Raw genomic sequence first — 11,719 nt, 5'->3', positions numbered from 1 at the left:
TCATTCCCCTTCGTTGATTCACGGAGGCGTTGTTCAGGTTTCAGATTATTCTCGATGAAATGGCACATTAAACTGAACACAAAAGGGCACATATAAAAAAGTGTGACCAACTCAAAATTCTATATCGATTTTAATAACATTTATTGCGTGTCATTTTGAGAAATTCAACGGGGTTGTCATCGAAATAATCCGCTTAACAGAAAGCACTTGCTTATAGACAATTTTATTGGAGTTTTTCTTCCTTTATATAATAAGAAATATTTATACGTCGTAATAAGGGGTACGATCGATGGTTGGCATTTCCTGTCTTTCGCAAAACGCGTCGTCCAAATCGAATTTCTACCATCTCTTCTAAAATCAGTTCCTCGTAGCGCTGTTACACTTTAAATTTTTCATTCTATTTCTAAATTTCTGCTCCACCAAAGTATCACTCCGTTTCGTCACATTATGCGTTGCTATCCGTTTTCATATGCATTTTGCACTCAATCTAAATAAGCAACATCTAGATCCAATCATCTGTTTTTTTTTTGGGGCTATGATTACTAACATGAGTAGGTATAATGTGAGGTGCCGAAAGGGGGATGCGAATGAGCGCAGATCGTGTTGATCGTGTTTCTTTTTATATGCAGTGGGAGTTGCTTTAAAACATTTTTTTTCTAAGCTACGTTTAAAAACAGGAAAATATCTGTTATTTTTATTCTACTACTGTCGGAAAGCGAGCGACAGCGCGTGATTTTTTGTCGTGTTTATATATATATATATATATATTTTCATCGAGTATCGATTACCAAGTTCTAGGTTATATACAAAAATCCCTAAGTGTGTTTTTATTATAAACAAAGAAGCAGCTAAGCGAATAATGGTGACTGATAAAAAGGGAAGATATGCATACATGTCACTAAAATGTGAATACTTACGTATGATACGTGTAATTTAGTTTCAAAGGAAAGACAGATAAGAATAAATACGCGAAATACTTCCGCCTGATTCAAACAGCTAAACGTATATCTATATCAAAGGGTTAAAACATTTTTACAAGCGTGCTTATTCGCAACTAACTACCATGGATCACTCTGACAAAGGGTTTTAAAATGGTAACTAAAGTGTTTGTTGCCTGGGTCTGCTGGAAGGATGAAGACGATGCTGCGATGCTCAATGGTTCAATGGTTGATTTTACTATGACGAACGATGAATATCTAAACTACACCGATTAGATTCGCTTACTGGTTGGCTATTTTTGATTTGTTGTGTGTATATTTCGGTTAGTGGCTTAATTGGTGGTTGGTTGTAAAATGTTTCTCAAAATTGTTTACGATTATTGTTATTTCTCTTGCTCCAATGGGTTAGCACAGTCTCTATGGAATAACCAGAATTATTTTTTAAATTTTATCTACCGCCATTGCTTTACCATATAGTTACTAGTAATAGTCCGTTCTGCAGGTTTGAGCTTCACTCACAATTTTTGGTCTCATACTCTTTTACAAGTTCACAAACAAAAAAATAAAATATCCAAATCTTTTACAAAAACAAAAAAGGAAAAAAATATATATAATCGAAACACGCACATCAGCGACAGTTTTACTGTCGTCTAGTCGTGGCCACGGTCCTTTCGCGACTGTCCTCACGCCCAACGCTGTTCCGACTTCGTGGCGGTGAGGTGTTGCTTCCGTTGGCCGGTCCCAGGCGGGTTTTGCGCGAGCGCTTGAATTTGGCCATATCTTCGCCGAAAACATCCCCCGTGCGGAGGGCGGAGATGAGGTCATCGAATTCTCCCTTGTTGCTAGAATCGCCCGCCACCGGGCTTCCACCGTTCGAGCAGTTGGAGCTTTTCGATGACTTCAGGCCGAGATTCTTCGCCACCGAGTTCAGTAGGCCCTCCTTGGATTTGCGCTCGATGGTGCGCTTCTTGAGCTGGCAGGGAAGATAAGAGAGATACGGCAGAAATCGTGAGTGTGGGGTTAGTGCGACGAGACGAGTGCTCGTCTTCTCGTGTTGTTTTCTAGAATAACGCTCTACAATATCTATAAAATTTTGGTCAAACAATGAAAAGTAGGAAAATGCTGAAATTTTCATGATAAAATACCATTTGTTTTTAAATTAATTTTTCCCCGAAAAATATTTTTAGAAAATTAATTTAAAAAAAATATGAATAGCCCATACAATAACCAACGAGGCATCCTTACATCGGAAGATGGGCCCTTTTACAGGAAAAAAGTTTCTCTAATCACAACTTTTTCATGTTTTTCTTTGAATAAATACAACTAATCCTTATTTTGTTTTAAGTCAAGATAGCGATATAGTGTACTCAACAAGGTATCTTATTAAGATTTGAACTTTTGTCGGAGACGTCAACTTTTTCTCCCAGAAAATATAATCAATTTCTACTAATGAATTCAAATGGAGTTGGGCAGCATTAAAATCGATGGTCGATGCTATAGGGGAAAGTCGGGAAAGACGGACAGGGGGGAAAGATATGTATAATTGATAAATTACATTTTTATTTTAAACTAGCTAACCCGGCGAACTACGTCCCGCCAAAAAATATTGTTTTGATATGAATTCTTTAGATTACATTTTTAAACTTTTTCTCATCATAACATTGTTCTATGGGCAGAACACAACAAATACAAGGGACCTTTCCTTCTTTGGATATTGCGATTAGCAACGCGCTTGGTCTTCCTTTTTTATTTATATAGATAGGAATGCGTTATTCTGCTTGAACCTTCAAACAAAGATCAATTTCGTTAGCGCAAACATCGAATGGACCGACAACACTTATCATGATGTAATATTCGAACATGTGAGAAATCAGTTTTCCGAATTTTCTCAGGGTTTTCCGAAAATTTTCCGATTTTTCGAGTTATGCAGAAATTTTCCATAACATTGATCTACGGGCAAAGACGAATACATCAAAATATAGATGGCTCAAATCGGACGATTCCTTCTTCGGGTTTCGCGTTTAGCAACACATTTGGCCTTACATTTTCATTTATATAGACTTTCAAGAGCCTTTGACACCTACTGTGTACACCTAGCTGGCCTTCTGTTAAAATCTATCTATCTATCTTCTATCTATATATTAGGCTGTCAAAAAAGTCCTGCGGTATTTCCGCGAGGTGTCGTTGTAAGCGCGTGGTTCTAGATGTATTCATTGTATCGAGTCATAGCTATAGCTTGTTGGAAAGGTATTTTTGCGCACTATAATATAGTCCTTGACAGTGTTTTGTTTGGTTAAGACGTTCGTGAGTTATAGTGTCGCAAATATGGAGCAAAATAAAGAGAAAATCCGATATAAAGGGTGTGTCACATCAAATTGCATCACGGAAAAAACGCTGTAGAAATTTAATTTTTAGGAATTATATCTTCAGCTTTCGCTTATAATCAGATAAGAGTGTATAGATCACGTTGGCCATGCTTCACTGTAAATTTTTCGTAAATTTGGAAAAATGTCGTCGAACGAAAAAGAGCGTCGTGAATTAATCCTGCGCACTCATTTCGAGAATCCGGAGTTGTCACATCGGGACATCGGTAAGATGCTGGGAATCGTCCAATCCACGGTCAGCAGAGTACTAAAACGATACTTCGAGAACCTAACCATCGACCGGAAGGTGAAGAACGGCAAAAATGGATGCTCCGTCAGTGAAAAAGATCACAAGCGTGTAGTTAAGCAGTTTAGACGTGATCCGAGAAGTTCGGTCCGGGATGTCGCCAATAAGTTGAATTTGTCAAGTTCAATCGTCCAGCGGACCAAGCAGCGGGAGGGCCTGCGTACATACAAGGTTCAGAAGGGTCCTAACCGCGACGAAAGACAAAACATGGTGGGGAAGACGCGAGCCCGGAAGCTGTACACCGAAATGCTGACGAAGCCGCATTGCCTGGTAATGGACGACGAAACCTACGTCAAAGCGGACTTTCGTTAGCTGCCGGGCCTGTTGTTCTTCTCCGCAGAGGACAAATTCAGCGTTCCGGAGGATATTCGCAAGCAGAAACTATCCAAGTTTGCCAAAAAGTACTTGGTGTGGCAAGCGATCTGCTCTTGCGGAAAGCGGAGTGCCCCCTTCGTGATGGTGCCGGTAAACGGGCAGGTTTACCTTAAGGAGTGCCTACAGAAGCGCTTACTACCACTATTGAAGCAGCACGAGGGCCCGACCATCTTCTGGCCGGATCTCGCTTCGTGCCACTATTCAAAGGACGTGTTGGAGTGGTACGAAGGCAACGGGGTCACCTTCGTGCCAAAGGAAATGAACCCGCCCAACGCGCCGGAGCTTCGCCCAATAGAGAAATATTGGGCGATTATGAAGCAGGCCCTCCGGAAGAACCCAAAAGTTGTCAAATCGGAAGCGGACTTCAAGAGAAAATGGATTTCTGTTAAAAAAAAACTACAACCTGACGTTGTACAGAACCTTATGGACGGGGTAAAGAGGAAGGTGCGAGCATACGGGCTTGGGCTCGAAGTATGAATAAAAAGAAAATGCCAAAAGTTGTTTAATAATTTTTATTTTACTGTCTAAATTTTTCAAAAGGAACGGTCTACTGGGCGAATTTCTACAGCGTTTTTTCCGTGATGCAATTTGATGTGACACACCCTTTATTTTACAGTACTGCTATGACAAAGGCAAAAATGCATCTCAAGCTGCCAATAAAATTTGTGCAGTTTATGGACCCGATACAGTTTCCATTTCCACCGCACAACGATGGTTTCAACATTTTCGTTCTGGTGTAGAGGTCGTCGAAGATGCGCCACGCTCCGGAAGGCCTGTCGTCGAAAATTGCGACAAAATCGCTGAATTAGCCGAGAAAGACCGGCATAGTAGCGGCCGTAGCATCGGCCAAGAGCTGGGGATAAGTCATCAAACCGTTATTAACCATTTGAAGAAGCATGGATTCACAAAGAAGCTCGATGTATGGGTGCCACACACGTTGACGCAAAAAAACATCTTTGACCGTATCGACGCATGTGAATCGCTGCTGAATCGCAACAAAATCGACCCGTTTCTGAAGCGGATGGTGACTAGCGATGAAAAGTGGGTCACTTACGACAACGTGAAGCGCAAACGGTCGTGGTCGAAGCCCGCTGAAGCGGCTCAGACGGTGGCCAAGCCCTCATTAACGGCCAGGAAGGTTCTGCTGTGTGTTTGGTGGGATTGTCAAGGAATAAACCCAGCTATGAGCTGCTTCCCTATGGCCAAACGCTCAATTCGGACCTGTACTGCCAACAACTGGACCGCTTGAAGGTAGCACTCATGAAGAAGAGGCCATCTTTGATAAACAGAGGCCGCATTGTATTTCATCAGGACAACGCCAGGCCACACACTTCTTTGTTGACGCGTCAGAAGCTCCGGGAGCTCGGATGGGTGGTTCTTTTGCATCCGCCGTACAGTCCGGACCTTGCACCAAGTGACTACCACCTGTTTTTGTCCATGGCGAACGAGCTAGGTAGTCAGAAGTTAGTCACAAAAGAGGCCTGTGAAAATTGGCTATCCGAGTTTTTTGCCAATAAGGAAGCGAGCTTCTATAACAGGGGTATTATGAAGTTGACATCTCGTTGGGAACAAGTCATCGAACAAAACGGCGCATATTTGACTTAAAACAGATGATTGTAACTAATTTTATGAACAAATGAAAATTCAAAAAAAATACCGCAGGACTTTTTTGACAGTCTAATATATAAAAATAGATTTCTGTCTGTCTGTCTGATTCTTACACGGACACGGAAACTACTGAAGCAATCGATATGAAAATTGGTATGTAGGAGTTTTTGAGGCCGGGGAAGGTTTTCATGATAGTTTGATACCTCTCCCCCCTCTCTAAGGGGGGGCTGCCATACAAATAAAACACATATTTCTACATTGTTCGAGAATTAATCAAGCAAACGCAACCAAATTAGGCATCTGGAGGATTTAGGGTGCAATAAATGATTCTGTGGTGGTTAGATACACCTCTCCTCTCTCCCCCGCATAATTCAAAAGCTAATCAAGCAAACGGAACTAAATTTTGCATGTGAAGGTTTTAGGGTGCAATAAATGTTTCTATGGTGTTTCGACACCATAGAGGACCCCCTCTCTAAGGGGAGAATAGGGGAGGGGTCTGTCTTCATTCTATCATATTTTCTCTATCAAACATTGATTCCATGTAACGGAGAAACATGTTATTTGCAAGGGGTTGGAAAATCTTGAACGAGAATTGTGTCTGAAAATAATCTGATATTATAATGATGAGTTTTCCTCATCGTTATCGAGTTACTTTTTGAGGTATTTTTCGTTATGTGAGTGTTTTAACATTTCTTTTCAGTTTATCGAATCAGCGGTGAAGTTTTCTCATTTTTACTCCAGGAATATTGGTGAAAAAAGTTCTAATCAAGTCCGGTAAAATTCGCTGCACATACAACGTCCCGTCATCGTCAAGTCAACATAAACGAATGAAATATTCTCCCATGGGAATCGTATGGTCGCATTCACATACACCATACACCAGCAACGGCAACTTCGACGTCGGCAAAATAAGTCCAAAAGAATAGTTGACGGGTGGACGCGATCTGGCGTAGTGGTAACATCCATACCTCTCACGCTCAAGATCACGAGTTCAATTCTCACTCCCGATATTCTTCTAAAAATTGAAGCAAAAGTAACGAACCAGCCAAAAGTGTTTAAAACTACTATAACCCAGAAAAAAAAAAATTGACGGACGGTGACAGTGACGTTGTATGTGTATTGCTGTCATACAAATGAAACACAAATTTCTGAATTACTCGAGAATTAATCAAGCAAATGAAACGAAATTTGGCATGTGGAAGTTTTAGGGTGTAATAAATGTCTCTATGGTGGTTAGACACTCCACCCCCTTTCTAAGGGGAAGCTGCCATACAAATGAAAGACAAATTTCTGCGTATTTCGAGAACTAATCAAACAAATGGAGCCAAATTTGGCATGCGAAGATTTTAGGGAACACGAAACGTTTCTATGCTGAATAGACACTCCTCCTCTCTCTGTGAGGGGCGGGGGTGGGGGGTGTCGTTGTTTCGACTGCCATACAACTGAAGCATACGTTTCTGCATAATTCAAGAGCTAATCAAGCAAACGGAACCAAATTTGCATGTGGACATTTTACAGGGCAAGAAGTATTTCTAAGGTGGTTTAACACTCCTCCCATCTTTGTAAGGGAGAGGGGGGGGGTGGTGCTGCCGTAAAAATGAAACACAAATTTCTGCATAACTCGAGAACGAATCAAGCAATGGAACCAAATTTGGCATATGGAGGTTCTAGGGAGCAATAAATGTTTTTATGGTGGTTTGACACTCTTTCCCCTCTCTAAAGAAGGGGGGGGGGGGAGGTTGCTGAACAACTCGAGAAATAATCAAACAAATGGAATCAAATTTAGCATATAGAGATTTTAGGGATCGATGAATGTTTCTATGGTAGTTCAACATATTGACAAGCGTTGTTAGCTCATTTGATGTTTGCGCTAACGAAATTGACCTTCGTTCGAAAGTGGAAATGGATTTTAATGTGATAAAACGCATATCGTCTTCTATCTATATAGATAAAAATGGATCGCCGAATTTGTTGATAAGAGCGAAGCTCGAGTAAGAAATTGTCTGATTTAGGGCTGTCTTCATTCTATCATATTTTCTGTATCAAACATTTATTTCATGTAATGGAGAAACGTGTTATTTGCAAGTGAATGAAAAATCTTGCACGAGAATTGTGTCTGAAAATAATCTGATATTATAATGTTGAGTTTTGGTACTGACATTTTATAGTAAAAAAATAATTTTAAAGGATAGATTAGAAGATAAATCAATGGACAGTTCCGCGATTGGACCCATGAACGTGCGCTTAATAAGAAAACGTGGATGTGATAACGAAAAATAAATTTCGGGCGGGACGAAGTTTGCCGGGTCAGCTAGTTATATTATAAAAAGAGACCTAGACTATCGATTCGTGGTGAGATAGTTGTACATTTTTTTTTGTGAAATTCACGAGAGAAGTCAACGTTCTATCGAATATAAACTGGGAATTTATAATTTTAAAACTTCCTGCTGAACATTTTTCTTTTTTTTTCTAAGTTGTTACTACTGCCAGTGGTCAGTGTCAATTTTGAGCGCGATCTGTCATTTAGTTTCTTTACAGCATCATTGAGAACTAGTTAACTTTTTAATTCTGTTGGTTAATGATAATGTGAAATTTTGTGTTGCAAACAAAAAATTTGTTGTGCCGAAATGTTTCAATTGTTACAGAATACATTTGATGACTCAACTATGTCAAAAACATGGGTGTATGAATGGTAGAAGGCATCCAAAGACGGCCGAGAAGAGATGAACGATTTGCCACGTTAAGGACGTTCATCCACCTATTGAACTGATGAAAACATCGACAAAATTTGTAAAAGGAAGGGCACGATACTGTTCGTCATATTTTGGTTGATGTTTTGGGCATGAGAAAAGTATCAGCACGACTAACACGACAAAAAATCTAAATTTTCTTAAGTTTCAGCAATCAAGTGGCTGAAGACATGCTTGAACTATCGAATTCTGATCTCACGTTTATCCAACGCGTAGTTACTCTCCAGAAATGGCCCTGTGTGACGTTTCGTGGGCCTCGTGTTAAAAAAGCTATAAAAAGTGTTTCGATGATTGGATTGTTGTTGTAAAAGTGTATTGTATCAGAAGGTAGCTATTTTGAAGGCGATCATGTTTTTAAACACAAATTCCCGATACATATTTGACAAAATGTATGTCGTATGACGTCCTCACTCTGCGAAATCAATCGAAAGGCTGTCATAGGAAAATGAAGGCGACAGTCTTCGGAGTACTGTGAGGCAGTACATTTGGTAGTCCTGGTTGTAACATTATATTTAAGAAAAGAGTAGATGTGGTACCTGGATACGAGTCTGGCCTTTAACCCCTTCCCGTATTACTTAATACGTCACACATCAAGTGATTTCACTACTCTGCCGGACGTTCAAGCGCTCTATATTATGCAAGTACACCACGAGCGAGACTCGATGTTGTACGGCAAAGGGTTAATGTAAATTTTATGTGGACCTGGACGAGGTGTCATATTATTAATATCATGATGTCTCTGGAGGAAAATACTGTTTCTCAAGTTCATTCAGTGGTCAATTGGACCCCATATGTCAATACATACTTCCGCTTCCTGCTTTGCACGTTTCTCTTCCTCTTCCTGCCTCCGTCGGAAGTTTTCGTTATCCTGTTTGGCTTCCATCAACGCCGATAAAAATCCATCGAAGATTCCGAAGAACTCATCCGGTTGCACCACAGATCCATCTTCTCCGAACAAACGCACCGCCCGATCAAACCTGTATTCAATTAAGCTTTTTGTCATGTTTACATGTTCACAAAATATATATCAATTACTGACCTGGTCTTCATATCCTGGAACTGATCCTCCAGCTCGGCAAACCGAACCGAGGCCTGCGCGTGGAACTCCCGCATCACCGGCAGAAACCGGTCTCCCGGCTGGGGTACTCCACTGCTTCGATGGAACTCGATCTCACGATTAACCTCGGCAAGTCCAGCTCGCAGCATCGTGATGTCCTTGTCCATCTCGCCCAGGGAAACTTTCGACGCTTCCTTCACGTGGGGCAAATCTTCCTCCAGCAGGAGAATGTCCTTAAACTTCTTCTCGATGATCTGCACCAGATAGTGCAGCAGTGTGGTTCCCTTGAACGCACTGCTCTTGGTGTCCGCCAGGCGGTTGAGGGATGCCAGTCGGAAACCGGACGCGTTGCCACGCGCACCCCGATTCATGTAGTTGCCAAGTGCGAGCACCAGCTCCAGAAGCTTGCGCAGTCGTCTAGAGCGAGCCACCTCCCGGGAGGCCTCCATCACGTTGGCTATGCGTGGCGAGAGATCGTTCACCGTCACCTGGAAGCGCTTTTTGTAGTGCAGACTGCGTAGACGTTGCTCATAGTGAGGTATTCTGGGTGAGAAAAAAAAAGTCAATAGCTGCTTTTGGGGAGTGGCTATGGTTTATATACTTCGAAATTTCGTACAAGAACCGATCGGCTCGAGCGAGCGAGTCAATATCCTCGGAATGTTCGTCTAGTAAGGCCCGTTCCTCTGCGGAAGGAGTAAACTTCAGCAGCTGTTCCACCATGTCAATTGGCAGCTGCTCACTGGAATCCATCGATAGTATGGCCCTGGGAGATAAATTATAAAGGTTTAAAAACATGTAAAAGAGGAAAGTTCAGGGCACTGCAAAAACCCATCATACTTGGAGATCTCTTCGTCGCTCATCTTCAGCTTGCTAAGCAGAATCGTACAGTTTTGTGCTCTTCGACCGTCTATCACCGACAGGATTTTTGTCTTCTGTTTGCCAATCAGCCGGAGATCCTCGATCGAACCATCGTTCTGGAATGGGAAATTATACTAGTGTTCTCGCTAGGTTTAGTAAAGAAAGCTAACTCAAGACGAAAAACAATTTAGCGGGTAACTTAGGATTAATGTGAAATGATATCATGATCGGAAGAACGCATGGTAGAGAGTGCACGTAATTTTTAGTGCAGTGACAAGTACGTAAACCTATCTATCCATCTATCTATATATAATATATAAAAATGGATTTCTGTCTGTCTGTCTGATTCTTATGGACTCGGAAACTACTGAACCGATCAACATGAAAATTGGTATGTAGGGGTTTTTGGGCCGGGGGAAGGTTCTCGTGATAGTTTGAGACCCCTCACCCCTCTCTAAGGGGGGGCTGCCATACAAATGGAACACATATTTCTGCATAACCCGAGAACTGATCAAGCAAATGGAACATAATGCATATGGAGCATATGGAGGTTATAGGGTGCAATAAATGTTCCTATGATGGTTAGACTCCCCATCCCCCTTTTTAAGGGGGAGCTGCCATACAAATGAAACACAAATTTCTGCATTACTCGAGAATTAATCAAGCAAAAGAAACCAAATTTTGCATGTAATGGTTTTAGGGTGCAATAAATGTTTCTATGATGGTTAGACACTCCTCCCCTCTCTGAGGGTGGGGTATCATACAAATGAAACACAAATTTCTGCAAAATTCGAAAGCTAATCAAGCACAATTTGGGATGTGAGGGTTTTTGAGTATGAGAAATGTTTCTATTATGGTATGACACCCCTCTCTCCTCTGGAATGGAGAGGGGGTCCCATAAAAATATTACACATAGTTCAAGCAAAAATGTTTCAGCCAAACGTGACAATTGAAAATTTTCGGAAAACTCTGAAGAAAAAAGGGAAAATTCGGAAAATTAAATTGACATATGTTCTACAAGTATATAGTGACAAGGACTGTTAGTCCATTTGATGTTTGTGCTAACGAAATTGATCTTTGTGCGAAACTGGAAATGAATTTTAATGTGATGGAACGCACTCCTATATCTTCTTCTATCTATACCCAAAAAAAGGATCGCCAGATGTGTTGATAAGAGCAGAACTCGAGGAAGGAATTGTTTTAGGGCTGTCTTTATTCTATCATATTTTCTGTATAAAACATTTATTCCATGTAACGGAGTAACATGTTGTTTAAAAGTGGTTGAAAAATCTTGAACGAGAATTATGTATGAAAATAATCTGATATTATAATGATGAGTTTTGTTAGAAATATTAGGAATTTTATAGTAAAAAGTAAATTCAACGGAGACGAATAGAAGATCAATCAATGAACAGTTTTGCGATTGGACCCATGAGCTTGCTAATAGTAAGAAAACGTGAATG

At 40.9% G+C, this 11,719-nt stretch overlaps 1 protein-coding gene across 3 annotated transcripts in view; it reads right to left on the bottom strand.

The window, feature by feature from the left end:
- Window positions 1-211: 211 nt before the first annotated feature.
- LOC129775735 (disheveled-associated activator of morphogenesis 1) overlaps window positions 212-11,719 on the bottom strand; it is a 213,545-nt gene continuing 202,037 nt past the window's right edge. For 2 of the 3 annotated variants that reach the window (XM_055780798.1, XM_055780800.1), the window contains 5 exons: window positions 10,236-10,390; window positions 10,000-10,161; window positions 9,381-9,941; window positions 9,147-9,318; window positions 212-1,911 (listed from right to left, as the gene is read on the bottom strand). In XM_055780798.1, the coding sequence (XP_055636773.1) occupies window positions 1,579-1,911; window positions 9,147-9,318; window positions 9,381-9,941; window positions 10,000-10,161; window positions 10,236-10,390 (1,383 nt within the window). In that variant the 3' untranslated portion in view covers window positions 212-1,578. The remainder of the gene's footprint in view (window positions 1,912-9,146; window positions 9,319-9,380; window positions 9,942-9,999; window positions 10,162-10,235; window positions 10,391-11,719) is intronic. The other variant, XM_055780799.1, reaches the window with a different exon arrangement.

Source organism: Toxorhynchites rutilus, chromosome 3, assembly GCF_029784135.1.
Source record: "Toxorhynchites rutilus septentrionalis strain SRP chromosome 3, ASM2978413v1, whole genome shotgun sequence".
NCBI classification, from domain to species: Eukaryota; Metazoa; Arthropoda; class Insecta; order Diptera; family Culicidae; genus Toxorhynchites; species Toxorhynchites rutilus.
The sequence above is the reverse complement of the archived record's forward strand: the minus strand, read 5'-3'. Positions and strand labels throughout refer to the sequence as shown.